Below are 27,147 nucleotides of genomic sequence, written 5' to 3'. Positions count from 1 at the left end.
CCCTACCCATCAGAGCCATCCAAAGAGACGAAGGCTTTCCAGGGACCTCTTAGCTGTCCAATTTGATAGGCTTTCCCCAGTCTTCAAGCATCCTTTGGCATCTGGGACCACTTCCTCCTCCTCCATATGTCCTCTTCCTTGGAGGTGGTGATGCTGTTCTCTCCTGCTCTTCCCCCTCTCCTCCCTGCTCAGGAAGGGAGAAATCCAAACATTCCTTCTCAGTCTCTTTTGCCAGATCTCATCAGCTTCAGCTCTCTCCCTCCCTCTGGCACCTGGCCATCCCCACCTGGATGTCTGCAGGTAAGTAGGTGGGTGACACCTTTCCCCCGGGGCTGTCCCCTTCTGATGTCACCACTCTTTTCATATAACCTCATCCATGGGGTGCCCTGTCCACCCCCTTGATCCCACATGCATCTTGTTGGTGCCAGTTGTTTGCATGTTGTCTCCCCGACTGGACTGTGAGCTCCTGGAGAACAGGGACTGTCCAGCTTTAGCCTTTCTTCCTATTCCCAGGACACAGGCCTAGCACACAGTAGGTGCTTAATAAATATTTGTTGAATGAATGAGTACATGGGGGGGTGCTTTCTTTGTAACCCCAGAACTGAACTCCGTGGCTGGCATGCTGTAGTCGCTTAATAAGCGCTTATTCAACGGATGAAGGAGTGAGTGGGTGGGTGAACGAGAGAATAAATGAATAGGAAGCCTCGGGAGGTGGTGCAACTCCCTTTCCCAATGTGGTACGAGATTCCTGCCTCCAAAGCGGGCCTCTTCAGGACAGCGCGAGATGCCCGAAGGCCCAGAAAGGCGGCGCAAGCGCTGGAGGCTTCCAGAAGGAGGCGGGGCCGAGCGGCCGAGGAGGAAGTGCCGGGGCGGAGGGGGCGGGGCCGAGCGGCCGAGGAGGAAGTGCCGGGGCGGAGGGGGCGGGGCCGAGCGGCCGAGGAGGAAGCGCTGGGGCGGAGGGGGCGGATTGAGGAGGAAGCGCTAGGGCGGAGGGGGCGGGGCCGAGCGGCCGAGGAGGAAGTGCCGGGGCGGAGGGGGCGGGGCCGAGCGGCCGAGGAGGAAGTGCCGGGGCGGAGGGAGCGGGGCCGAGCGGCCGAGGAGGAAGCGCTGGGGCGGAGGGGGCGGATTGAGGAGGAAGCGCTAGGGCGGAGGGGGCGGGGCCGAGCGGCCGAGGAGGGAGCGGAGGGGGCGGAGGGGGCGGGGCCGAGCGGCCGGGGAGGAAGTGCCGGGGCGGAGGGGCGGGGCCGAGCGGCCGAGGAGGGAGCGGAGGGGGCGGGGCCGAGCGGCCGAGGAGGGAGCCCGAGGCTCCCCGAGCGGGCGTGGAGGGGCGGGGCAGCCTCGCTGTGAAGCGGCGGCGGCGGCGGCGGCGGCGGCGGCTGTGGCAGCACAGATGGAGGGCGGCTGCGAGGACGGCGAGGACTACGGGGCGTTCGTGGCGCTGCACGGGCCGGCGCTGCGGGCCTCCGCCATCCCCGAGCGCTACTGGGGCCGCCTCCTGCACAAGCTGCACCGCGAGGTGGGGGCGCCGAGGCCGGGCGAGGGCCGGGGGGGTCCTGTGGCCGGGCCTGGGGAAGAGGAGGAAGGCCTGAGGATCCTTCTTTTGCCCCCAGTTCTGTAGGCGGGGAGCGGATGTGGAGGTGGGGGGGGGGGCGGTCATCCAGCACTTATTATGCTCCTACTGTGTGCCGGGGAAGCACTGGGCCGAGGCGGTGCTGAGCATCCCCCCACCCCCGCCATTCGTTTCCTCTGCTTAGCGCGGGCACACAGCAAGTGCTTAATAAATGTCAGCAGGCTCTCTGGGGGGGGGGGAGCAGGTGGCTCCTAAAGCCGAGGCCCCGCCCCCAGAACGGACCCCTGGAGAGTTGAAGTGGGGGGTCGGGTCGGGTCGGGGCTGAGCCGGTTTGGAAGACCACCCCTCTAGGGGCTCAGAAGAGTTAAATGGCAAAGACACCAGGGCGGTTTGCCATCTCCTTCCCCAGCTCATTTGGCAGACGAGGAAACTGAGGCAGGCAGGATTAAGAGACTTGCCCAGGGTCTCACGGCTAGTAAGTGTCTGAGGCAGGATTTAAACGGGAAGATGAGCTCTGACGCCAGGCTCTACTCCCTGCACCACCTGCCCCCCCCCCAAGAGTGTCAGGCATTAGAAGTCATCTCAGATCCCCTGGGGTGTGGCAGGTCAGAGGGCCTAGCTAGGCTTTGGAGTAGGGGACCCCAGGGCCCCTAAGGACAGTCTGAGGCTGGTCCGGCCTGGTCTGCCCCCTACCCCCACCGGCTGGTTCCCAGATGGAAGAAAACCTCCAACAGAGCAGGGTCGCCTCGCCCTGACAGGCTCCCCGAGGCCGGCCGGGGGTCATCCCGTGGAGAAAGTGGCTCCTTAGCCCTCATGCTGCGAGCCACCCCTCATTGGGCAAGTCCTTGAGTGATTGATCCTGGGGCAAGAGGAGGTCAGTGCAGCCCGCGTCTCCGGGGCTAACAAGAGGTAGCATGCATTCAGCTGTGCACAACCCCACGTGCCTCCGGGTAGAGGCTGCAGGCTTGTGTGGGGTTGGGAGAGATGGGAGTCTCCAGGTCCCCATTTATACAGGCTTTGGGCTGAAATGCGGGCCTCGAAGCATGACCTCTAGGTGCCAGAGTTCCCCTTACTAGAGTTTGCACCAAAAAGCCTGGGGCTCTGTTGTGAAGTTGTGAGATTGGAGGGGAGAGGAGCCAGAACCACTTCCATGAAAAAGTCTTGTTTTGATGCTGGGGGCAAGTTTATCCGGACTCCCATCCCCTCCCCCCGGGGTTACGTATTAGCTTTAGGCAAATTTAAATTTGGGTGGATTGTGCTGTCACCTTTCCTTTCGTAGCTCACGTGATTGCTTTGGTGTGATCTCATTAGAAACAATTAGGAGAAAGGTAGGCCTTAGCCGCGCAAGCCTGGCACCTGTGGCCACTGGAAGACACAATCTGGTACCTGACGGGTGGCAGCCAGTCAGAATAGGTTAAAAGGGACAAGAAGGGATTTGACCAACCCCTGCTCTTCCCCCCAACACATTTTATGTGAGTGGGGGGTGAGGAGACAGCAGTCTTGGGAAAGTTGTAGGAACTAAGTTTTGGGGAAGAGACTAGAGAAATAGAAGCCCTTCTCCCCCTTCAGACAACCCTAGAACTGGGGGCAGGGGTTGCAGGGGATGTTCTTTAGACCCTCTGGGACACCCCACCCCACAAATCACTCTCCCTACTACTCTGCCTCTCTTTAGCCATGTGAACCAAGTGTGTCCTCTCTGTTCTGCATTTCCTCATATCCAAAACAAGAGAATTGGACCAGTGGATCCCTTGTGATCCCCTTGAGCTCTGGGGTGTGTTTTTGATTCCTCCTTGCCCCTCCCAGCAACCCCGCCCTGGAGGCACTTCCCCAGCCCTTGGTAGGTCTGCAGAATAAACAGTGGTTTCCTAGCCCAGAGGAGGAAGACATCTGTGGCCATGATGGAAGAAGGACTTGACCGCATAAAAAGGAGGAGGGAATCTTTGCTAGAATTGTAGGCCTCTTGGCCAGAAGGACGCTGGCCGAAACACAGATTGAAATGGCAGTCAGGTTTAACTTGCACTGATGACGTTTCCTTAGTAAATTCCCCAAATTGTTCTTTGCCGCTGAGGCCTGGACTCGGGAAAACCTGAGTGCTAATCCTGCCTCAGGTAGCCCGATGACCCTGATCTAGGCACTCTAGCGCTGCCTGCCTCAGTTTCCTCAGCTGTAATATGGGGATTGTAAGAGCACCTACCTTGCAAGTTTGTTGTGAAGTGCTCAGCACCGGGCCTGGCACCTAGTAGGTAATATAGAAATGCTAGCTGTTATTTAGACAAACACCCAGTGTGCAAAAAGATACAGTGGGGGTGAAGGTATATTTTTTTACAGAGGGGTTCTTTACTGCAGCAGGAACTGTGTGGTGTGCTTTGAAATAGCTGACTCTCCTAGGAGTGCAGAGCACACAAATCATTGTGCTTATAGAAACTGCACAGCAACGAGATCCCGGCCCCTGAGCCATTCTCTGCCTTTGTTTCCTTGGAGTGTGTTAACCATCTGTAAGGTGGGACTTGCCCTGCTGACTGCATAAAGTTGTGAGGAAAGTACCCAGGAAAAAGGAATTCTTTGCTTAAAGTTTAATTTGACAAAAGTTCATCTTAAGTCAAACGAAGCTTTGCAAAATACTTTCCTTGCAACTATCTTGTGTGAGGTAGGTTGTAGAAAGCAGTGGTGTCAAATTCATAGAATCTGGCAGCCACTAATCAGCACACAAGGCCACATGCTGACTTCGTTCCACTAGTTTGGTTAGTTATTTTAGCTTGTTTGGGTTTTCTAATTTATTTTTGCATTTAAACATCATAAAGAGAGTTTCCATACAGAAATCAAAACATGCAAAAAAAAATAGGACTGTATGTGGCACTATGAATTCTACTTCATACCAGTTGCTTTAAGTAGATATAATTCTACACTTTCATTTCAGAACAGTTCTGCTCTTGACTTAGTTTTTTTTTCTTTTTTTCTTGACTTAGTTTTAAAGTGTAATGTTATTTATGTTTTATTTATTTTGTTATGTGTGTGTATATATATAAACAAGTATCCATATGTTATCTATTTTATTGTCTATGATATATTGTATATTTGTACATTTTCATATAGTTTGGGTGCGCTGAGGTGTGTCATCGGGTATATTCAACACTTGTGGTGTAAACTATTATTTCCCCTGTTTTAATATATGAGGAAACTGAGGTAGTACTGTAGGTGCTATACCTTGCTCATGGTTGTGTAGCCAGGCAGTGTTGGAGACCAGCTGTTGGTCCATCTTTGACGCCCTGTGCAACCCCCTTTATCCTAAGACTGGCTGCCCTCCACAGGCTAAACGCCTGATGTAGGGGAAAGAGATGTGTGGCCTGGCAGAAGAACTGGGGCTTTCTCCCTCACATTGGTTCGATCATGCGAATGGCACAGCTCTTCCTGTTTGAGACCCAAGGCTCTCATCTTAAAAATGAGATCCAAGACCTAAATTGTCTTCGTGAATTTTTTCATCTCTAACCGTATAAATTAAATGCCATTTGAAATTGCTGAATTACCAAATGAATTGTAGGATGTTAAAGCTGCAAGGAACCTTTGCATTTCCATTAAAAATACTCAAATTCAGCAATGTCTTGGTTTATAAGGCCCTTGGGTGAATTTTTCCTTCTTTGAAAGACTTGGTTCTCACTTTCTTGCCCCTAGAATTTTAGAATGTCAGAACTCGAAGGAACCTTAGACATCTTTGAACTCGGCCTTCCGTCTTTCCTTTTGAACTTGAGACCCCCTCAAGTTTTGTTTTGTTTTGGCTGGTCTTTGTGAGTCCCAAAGAGAATAGAGTATAAAGAACTATGGCTAATTGAGTGGACCTAAAAACCAGCCAGATTCCTTTTCCAGAACCTTCTCTGGAAGGGTGTCATTATTAGGATTAATTATAATAGTTGTCCTGATGACTCACTCTGTCAGCAAATACAAAGAGGACCTTATTACTGACGATGACTCTTAAGCAGCAGTTAATCCTGAGAGGCCATGTGGCTTACTGGGAAGAGTGCTGGCCTTGGAGGCAGGAGAGACCTGCGTTCAGATCCCACCTCCAGCATTACTGCTGTTTGGCCAAGAGCAGAATCATGTGATCTCACTGAGCCCCTGTAAAGTCAGGCTCCTATAGAGTCTTGTGTAAGGATGTTGGGATGGCCGTGAAGCCTTTAGAGAGGTCAGCTCTCTGGTCAGGTTGGGGAGATGAGGACTGAAGCACTGGGTAGAGAATCCCTCACCAACAAGGCACTCTTTTACAACCTAAAATAAAAAACTAAGGACTGTTTCGAGTAGTGACTTTAAAGAAATTGATACCTTGGGGCCCCAAGGCAGCTTTATTTAAATTTTTAAAAGCCCATGCGTAGGAGCAGGGCACCAGCCCTGGATTCAGGAAAACCTGAGTTCAAATCCAGCCTCAGACACTTGACACTAGCTGTGTGACCCTGGACAAGTCACTTAACCCTCATTGCCCCACCAAAACAAACACACACACACACACACACACACACAGCCCATGTGTAGCATCTCAATAGAAAAATTGTGTAACCATGGACAACTTGACTTCACCATTGTCAGGCTGCTTCCAGTACGGCATTTGAAAAGTCTGTTTATCTCACCTGGAGAGAGAAGATGGAGACATGGTCTTGATCTTCAGATACGGAAAGAGCTGTTGTTGGAGAGTCAGGTGGAAGTTACAAGTTACAAATCGTGCGACCTATCCAGTACTGAGATGGGTGCAGACGGTCTCCTAGCATTTGATAGATCCAAGAACATAGAGTACTTGGGGAGGGCCTGCCTCTTTGGCAAAAACTGGGAAAATTAGAAAGCAGTGTATCAGAAATTTCATTCTACCACAATAAACTCCATATATATCCACATATATACAGAAATTCACACATATATTGACATATAAAACTTTATATGTACTTGTATATGTGTATAAAGTTATAGCATTTAAAGAAATGAGAGAACAGAAGAAAGCATCTTGCCCAACTGTAGACAGACTGTTGTTGCCCGCTACTGGTGCACGTGACCCTAAGGAGAGAGACAAAAAGGTCTAATGGCCAACACAGCATTTGTATCGGCACCCTTGTGGTGGAGAAGCACCAAAGACACAGGAAGCCCTGGGATGGGGCACAGTCTAAATGTAATGAAACATTTGTATGGTGCGAAATGAAAGACAGGCATTCAAAAGACCACAAGAAAAGGTGTTTGAGCCAAGGCAGAGGCAGATAGGTAGCAGTAGAACAGCATAGCCAGTGACCGCCAAAATGTAAGTGTGAATGTCACTGAAAAGAGCCTGAACTCTCTGAATTATTAAAAAATTGATGATCCCAGAGAACAGAAAACAAGACATCCCTATATGCACGTGGTGGTTGTGCAGGGGGCAGATGGAGAAGAATATTGGGGGTGTATTTATTTGTCAGACTTAGACTCATGATAATAGCTAGCATTTCTCTAATGCTTTATGGTTTGCAAAGCACTTTAAAGATACTACCCTGGAAGGTAGGTGCTGTTATTTTTACAGTTGGGGAAACTGAGGCAGGCAGAGGTAAAGTGCCTTGCCCAGGGTCACACAGCTAGTAAGTGTCTGAGGAATGATTTGAACTCAGGTCTTCCTGCCTCCAGTCCCAGCACTCCATCCATTGCACCATTTGGCAGCTTCTCTGTTGATTTTGCTTCACTGTTTCTGTTATAAGGAAGGGTTTGATTCAAGGACAGAGTGGTATCTCAGGATGATTTGACATCAAAAACAAAAAGCAACTGTAAACCTTTTTTTTTTTTTTAAGTGAGGCAATTGGGGTTAAGTTACTTGCCCAGGGTCACACAGCTAGTAAGTGTTGTGTCCAGATTTGAACTCAGGTCCTCCTGACTCCAGGGCCGGTGCTCTATCCACTGCACCTGCCCCATGAAACATTTTTAAAATACATTTTCAAAGGGTTGGAGATCTCAGAAGAAATCAGCTCAGTGTCCCAGAAGATGTTCAGTCTAATGGAAGGAGCACTGGCCTTAGGGGCAGGAAACAGGCTCTTAGCAGTAGCAAGTTAGTCATCTCATCTCTCCCAGCCTCGGTTTCTAGGTCTGTAAAAATCAGGCTACTACATCAACTTCCTCCCTGGGTTGCATTGAGGAAAACTAGACCTCACTGTTAAAGTCTTATTGAACTGCTAAAACCCTGAGGTTGTTTTCAGCCCAAAGATTCTCTAACCAATACTTTCCCATCTTGTACTGGAGAAGTTGATTTTTTGAATCCAAGCATTAGCCTTTACATTTGTTCCTGTTACATTTCATCTCAGTAGGTTTGGGCCAGGGTCCTCGACTGTCAAGATCTTTAGAATTCTGCCTGGTCCATCCTGCTGGCCATCTCTTCCGCATTTGTGTGATAAATTCCATCAGCTTGCTGTCTATGCCTTTATCCAAGTCACCGATAAAATGGCAGTCAGTCAGCCAGCATATGTGAAGTACCTACTGTTTACTAGGCACTGTGCTAAGAGCTAGGGATACAAAAAGGGGTGGAGCGTCCTCTGCCCCTGAGGAGCCCCCAGTCTAATGGAAGAGACGACATGTAAAGAGCTGTGTGCAAACAGGGAAGGGACAAGCTGAAATGGGCATACATTCAGACAGGAGGTGTACTTTGGCTGAGACCTAAAGGAAGCCAGCAGGTGGAGATGAGGAGGGAAGGTGTGCCAGGCATGGGGAGCAGCCGGGAGGCCAGGGTCCCTGCAGGGGAGGGATTAGGTTAGGACAGGCTTTAAAGCCCGTCTGAGGGGAGCCATTGAATTGAACTGAATGCAGGGGACCTGGTCAGACCTGACAGCTGACTGGCTGGGAGCACTGTGGTGCCCTGGACAAACATAGGAGGGTCAAGCTGCAAGTCCGGATTTCTGGTCGTCTGTAACTTGTTTTCAAATACTTTAGTTTAGCGCTGGCTCAGGCTGAAATCCCAGCTCTCCAGCTTGGTATCCATGTGACTTAGCCTGCTTGAGACCTGAGTCTTCTGTAAAGTGAGAAGGTCTGTGGTGCCTTTGAGCTTTGATAGTCTGTGGTCCTGTTTCTCTTATGTAAATCCAGTTTAATGACATTACAGACATCTTCACTGACTGATGCTTCTGATCTTAGATATTCGATGCTGGTGAGATGTTTGGAATCATGCAAGTAGAAGAAGTTGAAGAAGATGAAAATGATGAAGAAATACAAGAAGAATTGAAAAAGAAACCAAATCCAGGAAACGAACTCTGTTATAAAGTAATTGTGACCAATGAAAACGGACTGCAAGCAAATGATCCCAATAGGTAGGATTCTATTTCTGCCTTAAGATTGGAGAATCTCAAATAGGCTTGTATCCGAAACTGGTAGTAGCCCATTATTTGAGAATGTTTTCTACTGATGCCCCTTACCTGACTCGGGGAGGAATAGAAATGAAACTATATTTAGTTTAAGTTTCATTTTAAACTTAATTTTCTAGTGATATCAGTGTCAAGCAATAACAGCATACAGCTCACAGGGACACTGTGAAGAGGGGGGAGTAATATTGAAAGATTCTGGGTGTCGGGAATTGATATTGAGGTGAATCCTGAAGAAGTAGACTCTATGTCTTGGCATGACTGGATGAAGAGCAGGTAATTCGAGAATTCAAGGTTGAGGGGGACTTTTTTTGGTAATAGAATTGTTTAGTTTGGAGAAGATGGGAAAACAGGTCATGGGATGTCTTAAAAACAGACTTCACTTATAAGAAAGGGTGTTTCTAAGGAGTGGTAGAGAGCAGCTTATCTTAGTTATGGTGTAATCATTTAGGTTACTGTATTATATTACTTGTGGAAATTCTTTTTCTGGAGAGATTCAAGAAAAGCCGTGAGAAACTAATTTTGTGAAATTTCCCTTCGTCCTTTATTTACAAAGACTGAAATTTTTCCTGTCCTCCAGGCACGCAGTGTCCTGTATCATCTGTCTTCAAAGTAACAAAACCCAAGTATTTGCCTTCCAGCAGTTTCCCCACTAACATTTCAATAAAAACAGTCTGGAAAAGGCAAAACCTATTTGGTGTCTTTTTTTTTTTTAAGTGAGGCAATTGGGGTTAAGTGACTTGCCCAGGGTCACACAGCTAGTAAGTGTCAAGTGTCTGAGGCTGGATTTGAACTCAGGTACTCCTGACTCCAGGGCCGGTGTTCTATCCACGGCGCCACCTAGCTGCCCCTGGTGTCTTTTAAGGAAACAAAATTAGAATAGATATTTGTGAGCACTCTTCCTCCAGTGGGGTAAGGGTGTCCCGGCTCTGCCCCAGGCACCAAGTTCCCAGCCATGGCGTCCCTCTTCTGGTGTTCCAGGCACCTCTCCAAGTCCAGCAGTTTGGAAAAGGTGCTGACCTATGACCTACCCTAGCACAGAGGTCCCTGTAGCAGTAGAATAGAATGTTTCATCCCTTTACCTAGAGGTCATTGCTCTGGTCACATGATGTACAGGGTAAGAGTCAAAAAGGAGGGGGCAGCTAGGTGGCACAGTGGATAAAAGCACTGGCCCTGGATTCAGGAGGACCTGAGTTCAAATCCAGCCTCAGACACTTGACACTTACTAGCTGTGTAACCCTGGGCAAGTCACTTAACCCTCAGTGCCCCACAAAAAAAAAAAAAAATGAGTCAGAGAGGAAAGAGACCATGAAGACCCTAAAGTCTGGCCTCTTCATTTCACAGATGAAGAGGAACCTGGGGCCCAAAAGGTTGGGTGACTTGCCCATGCTTACCCTGTTAGTACACAGAACTGAGATTGGGGGAGCTGGGGGGTGCAGTGGGTAGAGGGCCACATCCAGAACGAGGAAGACTCATCTTCCTGAGTCCAAATCTGGCCTCAGACACTGACTAGCTATGTGACCCTGGGCAAGTCACTTTACCGTGTTTGCCTCAATTTCCTCATCTATAAAATGAGCTGGAGAAGGAAATTGCAAAACACTGCAGTGTCTTTGCCAAGAAACTCCCAAGTGGGATCCCCAAGAGGCAGACGTGACTGAAAAACGACTAAACCACAGCAGACCTAGGACTGGCACCTGGGTCCTCTGGCTCCCCGGTCCATCCCTCTGTCCCCTGTGATGCCTCATTGTCCTCTGGCTCTGGGAACATTTTATGAAGAACGCTGACCAAGTGAAAGCTCCCCAGAGGGGGATGAGGGCACCCAAGGGCTGGAAGAACTAAAGATGGCTAAAGGAGCCAGGAGTGTTGAGACTGAAAAGGAAGAGGGAAGAGATGACCATCACCCGAGAATTTGAAGAACTGCCCCGTAAAAGAGGGGTCAGCCCGTGGGGCAGGACTGGGTCGGCTTGGTAGGAGTGGCAGAGGAGCCTGTCAGGGCTTTTTCCTCACACTTAAGAGCCCTCCCAGAGGGCAGCAGGGAATATTGGGAGGCAGAGGATCCCATCTCCCTTTTTACAATTGGAAGTTGGGGAACCATTTGTTAGATTAGATTTTTGGTCAGATAAGGCTGGACTTGATCATTTCTATGACCCTAGGCCTGTGGATAACTGTTGGGATGTGTGAAGTGAGAGTGAGAAGTGAAAAAAGACACCAAGGTTGGGAGCCTGGGAGGGTGGGGGACGTTTAGAGGAAGGATCCTGGATTCTCAGAGCTAAAAGAAAGCTTAGAAAAGATCTAATCCCCACTTTGATTTTCAGATGACAAAACAGGCCCCAAAAAGGGGAAAGTAACTCACCTCAGGTCATAGCAGCAGGTAGTTCCAAGCTGAGAATAGAAGCCTGTTTCTTAACTCCTAATCTCTTGTTCTTTCTACCATAACCAGTCTTCCTTTCAGGCTAATGTTTATTTTGTGACTTTATTAGAAGACCCCTTAAGGGCACTACTCTAACATAAAAAAAGCAGAGTCAGTAAAAAGTCTTGCTTTTAACCTGAGATTCTGGTGACTCACCCTGGGACAGCATAGAATGTGTTTGCCTTGGGAATGTGGTCAGTTTAGCAGCAGTGCTAACAGGCTGAGCCCCTTTTCTCATTGCAAAAGCTAATGTCTAAACTGAATTCAAGGTGAATTAAATGCCCCTATCTCTCACTAAATGATATGTGGCCTTGGGCACACTCTATTGTCTCAACCTCAGGTTTCCCAGTTGTAAAATGAGAAGGTTTCATCACTGTGGCTACAGCATAGACCTCTGACACAATAGAATTATTCAGTCTTTGCTACATTGTGTTCCTTTTGTTTAATATGCAAATGAAACTCCATTGGCAGCGGTCTTCATGTATAATTTTATGAAACTGTTCTAATTATGGCAGCCCTTTTTGAAATAGTATATTATTTTTTCCAGTTAGATGTAAAGATAGTTTTTAACATTCATTTTTTCAAAATTTTGAGCTTTAAATTTTTCTCCCTCTCCCTAAAACAGTAAGCAGTTTGATACAGGTTATGAAGGGTAGGCCAAAAGTCATGATATTTTAATAACTTTTTGAAAATTATTTTTTCTTTATTTTTCACAAGAGTTGATTGATACACATGATGTAAATTCATTTCTTATGTATACTATATGGGATGCTATGGTATTGTAAATTAAAAACAAAAAATAAAGGAGTTATTAAATATTGAAACCCCTTCATGACTTTTGGCTCACTCTTCCATACAAAACATTTCCATAGTAGTCATATTCTGAGAGAAGAAATAGACCAAAAGGGAAAAAACCATGAAAAAATTAAGAAAGTGAAAATAGTATGTTTCAATCTGCATTCAGACTCCATAGTTCTTTCTCTGGATGGGGAGAGCGTTTCCCATCATGCATCCTTTGGGATTGTCTTGGATCATTGCACTGCTGAGAAGAGCTAAGTCATTCTTAGTTCATCTTCGCACAGTGTTGCTATTACTGTGTACAACATTTTCCTGGTTCTGCTCACTTCACTCAGCATCAGTTCATGTAAGTCTAGACTTTTCTAAAATCTGCCTTCTTGTCATTTCTTACAGCACAATAGTATTCCATTACATTCATATACCACAATTTATTCAGTTGTTCCCCAATTGATGGGCATTCCCTTGATTTCCAATTCTTTACCACCAGAAAAAGAGCTTCTCTAAATATTTTTGTACACATGATCCCTATGATCTCTTTGGATACAGACCTAGTAGTGGTATTGCTGGGTCAAAGGGCACGCACAGTTTGCTTAGATGGCAGCATTTTCAAATTGTCAGGACCAAGATTTAAAAGGAAAACTGTTTTCTGTCATGAAATATAACAGTGGGGGTGCTGAGTATGTATGTCCAAAAGCATGGCAGGAGTGTGTCTCATTACCTTAAAAGGAATGACTCTAGGGGAGCTAGGTGGCGCAGTGGCGCACCTGCCCTGAGTTCAAATCTGGCCTCAGACACTTGGCACTTACTGGCTGTGTGACCCTGGGCAAGTCACTTAACCCTCATCACCTCGCCCAAAAACTAAATAAATAAATGGAAATAAAAGGAATGACTCTGGAAAGATGCACTTTGATCTCAAGATTATCTGGGATTGTGTAGTCAGGGAACCAGTCATGGTGGAGTTCTACTCTCTGCTTCAGGAATGAGGATGACAACAGCAGTGACAGTAAAACAAAGTCACAGGCACCAATGGGACCATTTTTAAAGTGTACACATAACACTCAGGGAGAGAGGAGCTAATCTTTGAAGTTGATCCTGTGGGGGCAGCTAGATGGCACAGTGGATAGAGCACCGGCCCTGGAGTCAGGAGTACCTGAGTTCAAATCCGGCCTCAGACACTTAACACTTACTAGCTGTGTGACCCTAGGCAAGTCACTTAACCCCAATTGCCTCACTAAAAAAAAAAAAAAAAAAAAGTTGATCCTGTGGCAGCAGTCAGTCAACCATCATTTTGGGACACTTCTTATGTGTCAGGCACAAAGACCCAAACTGTCCCTGCCCTAAAGGAGCTCCCAGTCTAATGGGAAGACAGCATGCCAGCAACTATGTACATACAGGAACCAGGCAGGAAAAATTAGGGGTGATCTCTGAGGAGAACCAACTTATAGAAGGTACAATTTTAGCTCAGGGAAGCCCAGAGCACAGGCGAGGGATGGAGAGCATTTCAAGACCTAGGATAGTCAGGGAAACTCCACAGAGGGATGAGATGGAAGGTTGTGTAAAGAACAGCAAGAAGGCAAGTATCACTGAATGGTACAGTATGTGAGGTCCATGCAACTGAAAAAAAACCAATTAAAACACCCCAATTAGACTCCAAAATAGAAGTCCTGAAAATCAAAAAAAGAGATTAACAAAATTGAGTGTTGGGGGTGGGAGCATTGGAGAGAAAAATTCTGATAATCTAAATGAATAGATGAATATTTACAAAAATCTAAAATGCCCAGATTAACAGAACAAGAAATTAAACATTTAAATAACCCAGTCACAAAAAAAGGAATTGAATGAGCTATAAATGAGCTCCCAAAGAAAAAGAGTTGCAGGACCAGATGGATTTTCCAGCAAATTCTGTCCAATATATAAAAAAAAACAACTAATTACAAAACTACAAAAGCTGTTTGAAAACAGGACAAGAAGGGGTCCTACCCGATTTCTTCTAGGATAAAAATAAGCTCTTGATACCTAAACTGGAGAGAGTCAAACAGAAAGCAAACTAGAGGCCCACATCCCTAAAGCACTCCACTGGTAGTAGGGGCATGAAGCACCCAGGGTCACCCCCCATGCCTTGAAGAAGGGGGGCGGGGCTGGAATTCTTGGTAGAGGAGACACAGACAAGGAGACGGAGCTGAATTAGGAGAAGTGGATGCGTGCCTAAAAGACTGTAAGGGACTTCGGGGTCAGATGGGAGGGAGATCCCAGTCAGCTGGAGGAATCAGTCTACCAAAGGACATAGCAGTAGAGGGGGCAGGCGGTTAGGGGCCATGGAGAGATTGGGAAACTGAAGGGAAGGCACAGGAGTGGGAAACCATAGACCACTTAGGAGATTGTGAGTTATTGGGTGGCTGGACACCATAGTCAGGAAGACCCGAGTTCAAATCTGGTCTCCGACACTTACTAGCTGTGTAACTTGGTGAGTCACTCAGCCTTCCTCTGCCTCAGTTTCCTCCACTGTAAAATGGGAATAGTGATAGGACCTGCCTCCCAGCGTTGTTGTGAGACCCAAATGAGATGACCTGTTTAAAGCTTTTTATTTGCAAAGCATAAAGGGCCGTCTAAATGCATCATGATGATGTAGAATATATGAACGACCACAAATGGAGATAAGGCCTTGTGTGGCAGGCTAAGACACGTACACTGTCTTTCAGGAGGTCGTTTGGAGAAGGGGTTTGAGGTGGCCGTGATCTCAGTACAGGCTTTTTAAGCTGTTGAGGTTTAAAGCCGCACTAAGACTAGAGTGGTTTTTTTCTGATGATGACTTTCCATAATGACCAAGACTGGTCCCAAAGAAGAGCTGAGAAATCGCCGCTCCCTCTTCCGTTGGAGGGGCAGCGGGTGCTATGTGAGCGCTCCACTTGAGAGACTGCCTGGCTGTTGATGTTTTCTTTGTTCTTTTTACTAGGGGAGGGGGTGTGCGTTCAAGGTTGGGTTTGGGGGCTTTTTGTTGTTTTTTAACCAGTTATGAGAATGGACCGGTGTTGTCTCATTTATAGCCTGTCTCATTTTGAAGTTATATCCTTCAGCTTCCTTCAAATTAAGGATGAGGAATTAGGAAAGAAAAACTCATTAGCTTAATGCTTTTAACAGTTCAGCAAGAGCTGCTAGAGATTATTGTGAGGAGATTGTGTCCATCCTGGGAATACAAAGCAGTCCTCACAGCACCCTTTTTCTCTCAGGGCAGCAGCTCTCCAGTGCAGTTACATGCAGACAGACCAGCCGATCAGCAGGCAGCCTCACGAGAGGCAGCATCGTGGAGTAGATGGGAGCCAAATGCCTTGAGACCCTGCACGTGCAGATTCTGTGACACAGCAGTCCCCTGACCTCTTGGCACTGTAGGCATCACGACCCTTCGGTCCTAGAAGGAATTCTCTAACCCAGGGAAATCACAGGTCCAGGCCCCAGGACTCTCTCAAGGGAGACAACATAGCAAGCAGCTGAGTATTTATCAAGTGCTTTCTACATGCCAGGCACCATACTCGGCACTAAGAATGCAAAGGAAGGCAAAAGCAATCTCTACCTATCGGGAGTTGACACAATAATGATAATGTGTAAATAGATGTGGAGAGAATAGATGGGAACCATGTAAGCTGGAGGTGCCATGAAAAGTCTCCTCGAGGTTTGAGCTGAGTTTTGAAAGAGCCTAAGGATTCCGAGCGGTAGAGAGATAGGAGAGAGGGTGTCCCAGGGATGGACGGGCACCCGTGCAAAGGTGTGGAGATGGGCAGTGGAGGGTCTGCCAGTGTGAGGCGTAAGATGGAGCGTCGGCATGCTCTGTGGATGGAAGTGTGTACAAAGTGAATACAAGGCAGGTTCACTGGTGGAGGAGTGAGGTCCTCACCCTTAGGAGGATCAGAACGGTGGCGTTGGTGCTCGAGTCGAGCTTTGAGCGAAATGTGACGTACTAAGGGGTAGGGGAGACTGGAGGGAGAGGGTTCCAGGCTTGGGGTCAGCCCATACAAGAACACTGAGAACACCAAGAAGTCTGGAACGTGCGCTGGCCCCGGGAGAAAGGAGAAATTATGTGTGAAAAGGCCAGGGCCAGGTGGGGAAGGCCTTTGGTGACAAATAGGAGTTTGTATGTGATCTTAGAGGTGATAAATAGGTGAACCCTGGAGTTTACTGAGAGAAAAATGACACGATCGGATGTGCACTTGGGTAGCGGTGGGGATAGTGGACTGGAAAAGCCGAGGATGGGGGGGGGGGCGGTAGGGAGACTGACTAGGTGGCCATTGAGGGCCTGCACCAAGATGGCGGCTGTGGGAGTGGGAGGAGGGAGTGAATGGAGATAGACGTAGCAAGGTTTGGTGACCAGTTGGGTGTGGGGGAAGGGCCAGGGTGGTGTGGGGGAAGGACATGAAGGAAGAGAGAACTGGGGTGATCAAAAGGTGCTGGAAACCTTGGCAGAGGGAGGGAATGGGGGAAGAGGATGTGTGTGAGATCGCTGTGTGAGTAACAGCCACGGGTGCCCAGTGCCCTTGGAAAGATAAGCAGCGTGTGTGTTTCCAGCTGAGCAGCTTGGGCCAGGGAAGCCACAGTGAAGGAGGGGCTGTACTGGTAGAAGAGAAGAGGAGAGGGGTGAAGGGGACCGATGACGGGTGACTCCACTGGGCAAGGCAGGGAGTAGATGAGTGAATGCTTTGAGGGCAGAGGGCGGCGGGGGAGAAGAGAAGAGGAGGAACAAAGAAGAAGAACAGCTGAAGGGAGGTGAGAGAAGTGGGCTGCCACAGTGACTGTGGGTAGCTCAACCTTGTCACCCACCTGCCTGCTTTTCTCCCAAGACAGCCTCCAGTGCATATGTGAGCCCTGCGCTGCCCACAGACTGGGCCTTGCCACCTTCTCACTCTCTGCCCCCAAGGGCCTGAGAGGCTGCAGGCCCCCAGGCATCCATCACCTTTCCAGCCTACCCCTCTCCTGGTGCAACTCTGAATCAGTCTCTTCTCTCCTTCAGTTGACCAGGAAGGGTGTGACAGGTATCAGCCCCCTGGGCTGACCGGGACCATAGGTGGCGGCCCTGAGCCATGAGAGGCACCAGGAAGGATGGTTGGTAGTTATCTGTTGCCCCCATCACGTCCCACCTGTGGCGCTTGGTGTTTCTCTGCCTTTCCTTTGCCCCTCCTCTTTCTGTCTTCTTGTGGTCCCGTGTTTACCATGTTCGGTGCCCTTCGGGGGCAAAGTGACCTTTGTGGCCTTGGTGTTTCCATGACTCAGCCAAGAGACAGCCACTGCTTGGGTTCAGCTTGACTGCCATGAGGCCTAAGAAGGGTTTTTCCTCTTTGTCTTGAAGCATATTTCTCATTGACCACGCCTGGACATACCGAGTGGAACACGCCCGCCAGCAGCTGCTGCAGGTCCCAGGGCTGCTGCACCGAATGGCCAACTTGATGGGGATTGAATTTCATGGGGAAATTCCAGACGACGGCTCAGTGGAGCTCGTTTTGGGAGAAATGTGGAAGTACAACCAGACGTACCAGCTCTCCCAGGGGGTAAGACGGACTGGCCAGTGGTCAAGCTGCGGTTCTAGCAGCTCCCAGAGGTGTCCCATTAGTGTCCACAGGCTCCAGGCACTGATCAGAGGATAGGAAAAGAGAAGGAAACGTGGAGGGGTGCACATCTTGAGGAAGGGAACTTGAGCCAGCTGCTGGGACATTTCCCCATGCTTGACTGTCGGAAATAGAGGCATCCTGACAGTCACTTGGCAGAATTCTACCATTGCCAGTGGTGGGAACCCCTTGTGCTTTGGAAAGTGTGTGGGCTGCCGACACGGACACAGACCATCTGTCCAAACAAGGGGGAGGCAGTGGGATGCCCGTGCATCAGAATGTTAGCGACTCTATGGGGCAGCTTATCGTCATAATTGTAAGAGTGAAAAGTTCACCGTGGAAGAAGGAAAAAATTATGTTATGCCTGAAGTTTTCAGTAGGTAGAGAGTACCTGTAGATGAGAAGAAATGCTTCTCTACTGCCCAAAAGAGCTTAGGAGTGAGCCCGAAGAGAGCCAGCATTGCCCAGACTCAACCCTGATGTGCCTTCTCTACTGTCTCTCCCCTGGAGTCAGTAGACTTAGCAGCCCCTCTCTCAGCAGGCTTGGCTTCTGGTGTGTGCCATCTGCCCTGGATTCTCCTGACCCAGGTGTGGCCATGTCCTGTCTGCCCATGCCAGCTCTGGAGTTTGACCCTACCAGAAAAGGGATAGGCATTGGGCTTAGTTTGGGTGTGAGAATTACATCTTTCCGCTCCCTCCGAGTCTGATTTTTGATCTATGGTAAGAGTAGTGGAATGAGGGGCCTCCACCCTGGCATCTCCGGGGCTGGACCTGAAGGTAAGGGAGTAGTCTGGGTAGGACTGAGTTTGGCTTTGACTTCCCACTTGGATCTTTTGGGGGGGGGGGCATTCCTTACAGCCGGTCCCTGATATCACCTGTTGTCCATCTGATTAGTGCAAGTTTTGCTTTAAGAAGTGTGGAATGGCTATGTGACCCTGGGCAAGTCACTTAACTCCAATTGCCTCACCAAAAAAAAAAAAGGTGTAGAGTAGCACCCAAATAATAAACCACTTGCATGTGATCATGAAAGTCACTTTGTTGGAATGGGACACTTTGATGAACTTCCAGATTAGTGCCATCTTGTTTCCCATGTTCCTCAGCCCAGCCTAAAAGTTTGGAGGACATTCACCTGATAGAATAAAAACAACCTCAAACTGGGAACCCAGGCCAGTGCTTGAATCCCACCTCTTATCGCTTATCAGCTCTGTGACCTTGGACGGGTCATTGACCCCTTTGAGCATCAGTTCCCTGGCCTGTCAGACAGAGAGAAAATGTTGTAGAATCCGTATCACAGGATTGTTGGGAGAATCAGACGAGCTGGGGAATGGGAACCGTGTTGGTGATTTCATTGGCAGCAGGAACTCAGAGAGGAAACAACTCATTTCTCCAGTGCAGGTCAGCCCCTACTCTTGGGAAGTTGTCTGGAGCAACAAGCGATAAAGAGACTCGTCTACTGTCATGCAGTCAGGAGGGGTTGGTGGTGGCATTTCGAACCAGGCTGCAGGGCTGGCCATTCAGTCCACGATCATAAAGCTGTAAATGATAAAATGGTGTTCTGTGTGTCACCTATTGCTATTACAACCCCCCCCACCCCGCCCCGATTTTTGTTAGATCACCACCCTGATGGCCTCATCATGGCATGATGAAGGCTATGCCAGTGCGTCACATACCCTGAGACTGCCATGCCAATAACCTAAACTGGCTGGGCTTCCAGGCTAGTATATTGGGAGAGTCCCGTGATTTCTTTTGGTCATGGTAACTCTGGAATTCCAGGCTCTCTGCTGGTTAAAGGGTGAGGTCTGGGGCAGCGAGGTGGCACAGTGGATAAAGCACTGGCCTTGGATTCAGGAGGACCTGAGTTCAAATCCAGCCTCAGACACTTGACACTAGCTGTGTGACCCTGGGCAAGTCACTTAACCCTCACTGCCCTGCAAAAAAAAAAAAAGAAGAAGAAGAAGGGTGAGGTCCATATCAGTAGAAGGTGTATCACCAGTGGAATGCTAGGTCCTTGAAATAATGTTGAGTCCACACAGTTACCAAAGCTAAACCCCAAAATGCAAACATTGGCACCCACAGCTGTGAGGATAAGCTGAAACACATTGCTGTTTAGAACTATAAGTCTTTGTAACATGTCTCTTTTATTCTTTCTGTCCAAAAGACTGCAGAGGAAAAGGTTCCTGTGTGGTATATCATGGATGAATTTGGCTCTCGAATTCAGCACTCAGATAACCCCAGCTTTGCCACGGCACCCTTATTTTATATGCCTCAGCAGATTGCCTACACAGTTCTCTGGCCCCTGAGAGACCTTGAAACAGGTGGTAAGTCTGCTTGTCCTCATTTGATGGTCCACAAATATCAGTGAAGCACCTACTATGTGCCAGGCACTATGGATACACATAAGAAAAAAGGCAGTGGCTTCTCTTCACAGGGAGAGACAATGCGTACACATGCAGAGCACAAAAATACATTTGTGTGTGCACATGTGTAGAAAAGTTAATCCAGGGTCATTTGGCCAGGTAGGCAGGCACCTGCATTTGGGGAATCGGGAAGGGCTTCATATAGAAGGATCCAGGGCTGAAGTTTGTCAGGAGAAGAGAGATGAAAAGACCAGGGATTCCAGATTAAAGGACAAGGCAGAAGTGAAGTGGCCGACTGTTGGGGTTGAGCTTGAAGAGGAAAGAAAGTGAAATCAAGTAGGGGGAATTTTCCCATCCAAGTTCATAGCTCTCCTCCAGTTTACCTACAGACTCCCTAGTGTCTGGACCTCAAGAAAGATCCCCATATCTATGGATTGAAAGTCTGCTAGTATAAAGGAGGGCAGGAGCTGAGAAGGAGGAGATCTTGGTGAGCCAGGTGCTAGCTTGAGAAAGGAGGGGGAAGGAGCTGGGCAGACTTCCAAGAAGAAACGTTTCTGAGTAAAGCAAAAGTCTGGAAGTGCCTGTGGGCATCAAGGAGTGCTCCAGCTCCCCCCAGGACCAGTGCGCTTGGGTGGAGAGAAGGCAGAGCCAGTGCCAGAGAGCAGAGTGAGGGGAGTGGTGTCATCAGAAAGAAGCAGGCTCTCAGTGAGAGCTAATGAGTAGAAAGAGGGTGGGAGAAGAAGGTTCAGAGGGAACCACGATTTGACAGCAGAAGAGATGGGTGGGGTCGGATTCACATCTGGATGGTGTCTAGTCAAGGGAAATGAGGATGAGAGAACATGGGAGCATAAGGGCGTCATGGGGTGGCGATGATTGATGAGGACAGAGCCTGCTCTCCCTGCTGTTGTCCCTTGGAGCGTGCCATGGCTGCCCTGGCAGTTAGAGAGGTGCAAAGAGCCTCGCCACCACTGCTGAACCATGTACCTTGACACAGAGGAGGTGACCCGGGACTTCGCCTACGGAGAAGTGGACCAGCTAATCCGGAGATGTGTGTTGTTGCCGTGGGTTCCTGATGACGTGTTGGATGTCAGCTCCTCTACCCCCGAGCCATCAGAAGAACACTACCAGGTATGGCGGTAAGCTTGCCTGTGGCAGGCATTGCTGCGTGCCACCTTGCATACTGTCCTTGCTCTGCAGACATTAGGAGGCTGTCTCTCAAATAGGTGTGTCTTTGTGCAGAAGAGGGTGCTTGGCCAAACAGCCAAACGAGGACCCTCGGAGATTGGGTTCAGTATCAGGAAAAATGTCTCAGCTCCCTCAGCTGCAGGTGCCCCGTGCCTCCTGGAGCCATCGAAGGGTGTTGTTCTTTGGAGAGCACCCCCTCTGAGGTCAGTTCCTTTTTGCCTTCTTCACACTCTCAGCCCTCTTGCTGTAGATGTGCCAATATATATAGAAGATACCACCCACCCCCACCCTCCAAAGTGAAAAGAGTAAGGCCTTGGTCAGATCCTACCTTTGTGACTTTGGGTCAGTTTGCTCATCTGTCAGATAGGAATAATATCAATACTATCTGTCTCATGGGATTATTGTACCACTCACAGGAAATAATATAGGTAAGGTGCTTTGCAAATTTTGAAAACACTATAAATGTTATTGTTAGTCTGTTCCTATTATAGGGGCACTGTTTAGTAGGGGCTCCAATAAATGACTCATGTTTCTGTCCCAGAAGGCCGGGTCCCTTTGCCTAATTTGCCTCATAAGACCATGGGATCTACAGTTGCAAGGAGCCTTAGACACAATCTGTGCCGGGGGTTCTTCCGTTCTCTAGTGTTCTGGATGCCTCAGGAGTGAATCCAGGGAAACCTGGAGCCCCTGTTGGAATAATGTTTTTAAATGCATAAAATAAACTGTGTAGGATTCTAAAGGAAACCAATTCTTTTGAAATACAATGATCAAATACCTTCAAAAAACAAGGCCACAGACCCCAGACTAAGCCCTGATCTCACCCAGTTCCCTCCCCACAAAGATAAAAAGACTGACCACGTGCAGCTTGGGCATGGTCACCTAAGTAGTAATGATAGCAGCAGCAGCGTTCTAACCCGTATCCACTCTTACTCTACACTAAGGGTTCTCACCACAGCCCCGACTCAAGAACCATGAAACGTGAGGGATGGTCAGAACAGTGGCCATCCAGCTAGGAGAAAAGAATGATACAGCACTTTTAAAAGGCTTTCCTCCCAGCGATCCTGTGACATTTGAACAGTTTTGCAAGTGGAAAGTGGCGGAGTCCAAAGTGGGCTCAGGGCATCAATTGAGTGGCTTTGCAGAACAGGAGTTTGGACCCACATCTCCTTATTCCTAGTTAATTGCCCCTTTGACCACAACCAGGAAACTTTTCAAGATAGCAATCTCCTAATCAATGTTTTCCCAAAATACTGTTATTTGTATTTTAAAGTTTTAAAGTTTTCCTGATTGACTTTTGGTTTTTGTTTTTGTTTTTTTCTTTTTGTGGGGCAATGAGGGTTAAGTGACTTGCCCAGGGTCACACAGCTAGTAAGTGTCAAGTGTCTGAGGCCAGATTTGAACTGTTGGGGCCAAATTTGATATGGGGAGAGTTAATCGAGTGGCTCGCTGAAATATTGGGTCCCAGAAATAATGAGGGACCTCTAGGCCCGAAGCTCCCTCCCCTCCGAACTGCCTTTTTAGATATTTCTCCCAGGCCAATAAGAAAGGAGCCTGACAGCCTCTTTTCCACAAACAAATCAGGTTTTATTAATGGGAATAAAATAAACAGCAAAGGTGAAATTAATAAAATCAAAGACAAGGGAATAGGGGAAAACAAAAATGGATAATCCCCCTAAGTCTAAACAATCCCCAAACTCGCTTCCAGTTCAGCTCATTCAGAAGAGCTGGGCTCGTATGTTAACTCACCACCTGGAGCCCTTAGCTTCAGTGGGAAACAGCTTTGCAGCCAAGGCCCACAGGACAAACTGCCAGGGAAAAAAACTCTTTCTGCCCACTCCTGCAGCTCGCACAAAGGGAAAGAGACCGAGCTCCCCTCAGCCTCCCCCCAAAGGGGAGGTCCTTCAAACTGCCTGTGGAGAGTGGTTTCTCCTGCTGACATCAGCGGCACACGTCACTCAGGACAGGCCAGGTGTGGCCCATCCCAGTCAGTCTGCCAGATCCCATTATTTTACCACAGAACTCAGGTCGAATCCAGGGCTGGGGCTTTATCTAGTGTGCCACCTAGCTCCCCCCACCATTGACTCTTTTTGGGGGGGGGGGGGTGGGGCAATGAGGGTTAAGTGACTTGCCCAGGGTCACACAGCTAGTAAGTGTCAAGTGTCTGAGGCCAGATTTGAACTCAAGGTCCTCCTGAATCCAGGACCGGTGCTTTATCCACTGCACCACCTAGCTGCCCTCCCCTCCATTGACTCTTTTTTTTTTTTTTTTTTTAGTGAGGCAATTGGGGTTAAGTGACTTGCCCAGGGTCACACAGCTAGTAAGTGTTAAGTGTCTGAGGCTGGATTTGAACTCAGGTACTCCTGACTCCAGAGCCAGTGCTCTATCCACTGCGCCACCTAGCTGCCCCCTCCATTAACTCTTAATTGGCAGAGTGAATAGTTGAATTTTCAGTTGGTCTAGTTTCCACATTGTGGAAACACAGGACTCTGGGCAGTGGAAGACAAGTGGAGTGTGTCATTAAGTGGAAGGAGAATTCCAGCACACCCTAATAATTTTGGGAACTGTAAGAAACTTGACCTTATGTAAGAAGGGTCTCATGAATTTACCCCCCTTCTCCTAAGAGCTTGTGTGTTCTGTTTCCTCCCAGGCCATTCTAGAGGAAAACAAGGAGAAGCTTCCTATTGCAGTAAGTCCAGCAGCTTATCCCAGAGGTCACATATTTAGGTATGTAGCTTCTTCCTCAAATTGCACAAGAAAGCACTTCTCTACCTTCACTTTTTCCTGACACTGAGCAAAGCTTTTCCAAATTAGTTCGTCCTTTTCTGGTCAATCATTCGTGGGCGGGAGCAGCTCCTTAAGAATTTCCAGGGAGGTTTGGGGCAAAGGCGTCACGAGAAGGAGCCGAGCCTTTGAGTGGGTTGCAGTGAATGGTCTGTTTCCAGAAGCCTGGGGTGGGCGTGCGCCCTCCCCTATGGCAAGGTTTGTGCCAAGGCTTCTGAAGCAGATCGGGTCAGGGGCCTTTCTCAGTCGTGTTTTTAAGTGCATACATAAAATAGAGAGGCTTGTGAGAAAGCCGACTCAGAGTTCTTGGAGTCCGGCTGAAAAGCCGCCACCTTCATGGATGGGGTCAGAGACGGGGAATTGTACAAGTGTTTCCACAGTGACTTGGCCCTGGGAAAGTGCTTCTGAAACAGAATGTCTGCACTGTCTGCAAGACGGGGGCTTGAACACTCCCTGGGCAGGTTCTTCCAGAGTGGAGCACACCTCCTTTATGGCCATGATTCACTTAAATTGCACAGTATCTGGCGGGTCGGCATCCCACCTGTTTGATGGATTAAGAAAGAACAAGGCAAGTGGATAGAGTACCAGCCCTGGAGTCAGGAGGACCTGAGTTCAAATCCAGCCTCAGACACTTGATACTTACTAGCTGTGTGACCCTGGGCAAGTCACTTAACCTCAATTGCCTCACCAAAAAACAAAAAGAGAGACAACAAGGCAGAAAAGGCAAGTCTGGAACAGTGAGATCTCAGTCCTGGTTCTAATGCCACCATCTGTGTGTGGCCTGGGGCGAGACCCCAGCACTTCATTCTGTTTTACTGATGGAGAAACTGACCTGGACAGACATCTTTTTAAAGATCACTCCAGGGGGCAGCTAGGTGGTACAGTGGATAGAGCACGGGCCCTGGATTCAGGAGGACCTGAGTTCAAATCCAGCTTCAGACACTTGATACTAGCTGTGTGACCCTGGGCAAGTCACTTAACCCCAATTGCCTCACCAAAAAAAAAAAAAAAAAGATCACTCCAGGCCCTGTGCTAAGCACTGACAAGACAGAGAAAGGGAACAGTCAGTCAGTCCCTGCCCACCAAGAGCTCCCAGTCCAATGGAGGAAACAAGATGTGAAAAGCAGCTGGGCGATGATGGTGGCTGCCCTGGGTCCCCCCCTTGCAGAGGGTCTGGGAAGGACTCGTGGGGACACTACCAGGAAGAGAGGTTTGGCTTCTGCATCTATCTTGGTGCCTGCCTTAGGCACATCTTACTTGGCATCACAGGGAGCTAGAAGGAAGCAGTTGCAGTTTCAGTTCTTTGCCGTGAGTGGTTCATCCTGGTATAGGAGCCAGCCTCCATCGCTTCCCTCATGTTGGATACTTGGAAATGACTTTGCAGGTTACATCCTGAGGCCTGCCAGGTCATTTCTAAGGGCCCTTAGCAGTTGTCTAGTCCAGCTGCCCATGCCGTGCCTGGATGCTGGCAACATCATCCCTAACAAGTATCAGCTTCTGCTTGAGCTAGGCTAAACTATAACAAAAAGGCATTTCTCTGGGTTCTCATCTAGTGTGCAGTAAAGTGTGCATTTGTTGTTGGCTTGTTTTGTTTTTTTTTTTAATATTCAGGATTAAAGTAACAGCGAAGGCATGTTCAGTAGCCATAAAACTGGAGGTGCAGCATAGTTTGCTTTGTGTGCCTAGCCATATGTCTTAGGGACATAGTGAACCACCAACTAGGTTGTTGCATCCTGATGTTCTGCATGTTGGGACAGGTTGGTTGTGAAACTCTGGGCAGGCCTAAACCAAGTGTTGGCAGACCTCTCCTGTATGGGGGGCTTAGCCAGCCATATGAGAGGAAGACTCCACTCAGCCAGCCTAGCTGTAAAGTCAAGCTATGGGGAAGAGAAAATGTACATTCAGGACTCCCTGTCAGTGCCACTGCAGCTTCATTGCTGTGGATACTTCCTCAGCCATAACTATGCTGGTTGCAGCCCATCTGTGCTCTCACACCCTGTGTAGCTATTGTCCATCTCCCACATGCACCCTTGGCAGAAAGAAGACTGTCACATTTCCTTGTCTCCGGCCTTCTCCATTCCATCTTGAGTAAGGCTCCTGCCTTCCAGGGAAGGGAAGCATTGTAGAAGCTCCCCACCCTGGCCCCCTTGGCTGCCTAAGCCCTAGGAGGGGACCCTGAACCAAAACCTCTTAGGGTTCAGTAATTAACAGATTCGTGCTTTGTCATACCCTCCCTGTCTCAGATTCTGAAACCCTGCTGTCCTCCCTGTCCTCCCTGATTCCCTCACTGTGCCCCCTAACGTCCCACTCCAGAGCTGCCCACTCCTCTTAATAATGGCAGTGCCTACCATTTATGTAGTCATTTTAGGTTTGCAAAGCACTTTACAAGTTTTGTCTCGTTTTATCCTCACAACCCCATGGGTCAGGTGCTGGTACAGTATTGTCTCTATTTTACAAGCAGGGAAACTGCGGCGGGCCAGATCCTCTCTGGGACCCTTGCTCCCTAGGTCCCAGCCTGCTTTGATCTTAAGTCTTTTCCTTTCCTACTCCTTCCATCTTCTGGTTCTCACTGAGACCCGGCTCCCTTCCGATGACACAGCCTCTCCGGCCTTCCTCCCTTTCCCTCATTCCCCTTCCCCAACACACTGGTTGAGATGGGGGTGTCACATGGAAGACTCCCCCTCTGCCTCCATCACCAAGTCACTTCTCCCCAAGGCTCCTCAATCCCTATCTACCCCCCACACACACACTCCCAGTGGTGGTGGCTGCCCTCTGGACCTCCAGGACACTCCTTTCTTCATTCAGTGCCCAATTCACAGCCTTTCTCTCCTCCTTTATCCTGCACACATGCTAGGGAGCTCCAGTGTATGTGTCAGTGCCCTCCAAGCCCAAACCCTGTTCCCCACCCACACTGTGACCTCCAGACCATTGCCCCTCTGCTAGCTCCACTCCCCTCCTCACCTTTTGGTGACCCAGTTAAGCTCTACATGATCCTCTTGATTTCCCTGCTCCCTTTAACCTAGCGGTGATCTTGCCCTACCAAGTCTCCCTTTCAGTGACTCTCGCCGCCTTCACTGCTGTGCATGTTCTGCTGAACAGAACTGGAGGAAAA

The 27,147-nt window shown here is 48.7% G+C and overlaps 2 protein-coding genes across 2 annotated transcripts in view; both read left to right on the top strand.

Annotated features, from left to right (window-relative positions):
• Nucleotides 1-732: 732 nt before the first annotated feature.
• On the top strand, nt 733-1,347 carry LOC122729065 (octapeptide-repeat protein T2-like). Its single transcript, XM_043967729.1, has one exon. The coding sequence runs from the start codon at nt 733-735 to the stop codon at nt 1,345-1,347; it is 615 nt and encodes a 204-aa protein (XP_043823664.1).
• TTLL12 (tubulin tyrosine ligase like 12) overlaps nt 1,325-27,147 on the top strand; it is a 37,323-nt gene continuing 11,500 nt past the window's right edge. The window contains exons 1-6 of the mRNA XM_043967010.1: nt 1,325-1,516; nt 8,690-8,862; nt 17,457-17,655; nt 19,871-20,030; nt 21,064-21,197; nt 23,902-23,978. Of these exons, the coding sequence (XP_043822945.1) occupies nt 1,391-1,516; nt 8,690-8,862; nt 17,457-17,655; nt 19,871-20,030; nt 21,064-21,197; nt 23,902-23,978 (869 nt within the window). The 5' untranslated portion in view covers nt 1,325-1,390. The remainder of the gene's footprint in view (nt 1,517-8,689; nt 8,863-17,456; nt 17,656-19,870; nt 20,031-21,063; nt 21,198-23,901; nt 23,979-27,147) is intronic.

Source organism: Dromiciops gliroides, chromosome 5, assembly GCF_019393635.1.
Source record: "Dromiciops gliroides isolate mDroGli1 chromosome 5, mDroGli1.pri, whole genome shotgun sequence".
Classification (NCBI taxonomy): Eukaryota; Metazoa; Chordata; class Mammalia; order Microbiotheria; family Microbiotheriidae; genus Dromiciops; species Dromiciops gliroides.
This window is presented reverse-complemented; position numbering and strand designations above follow the sequence as displayed.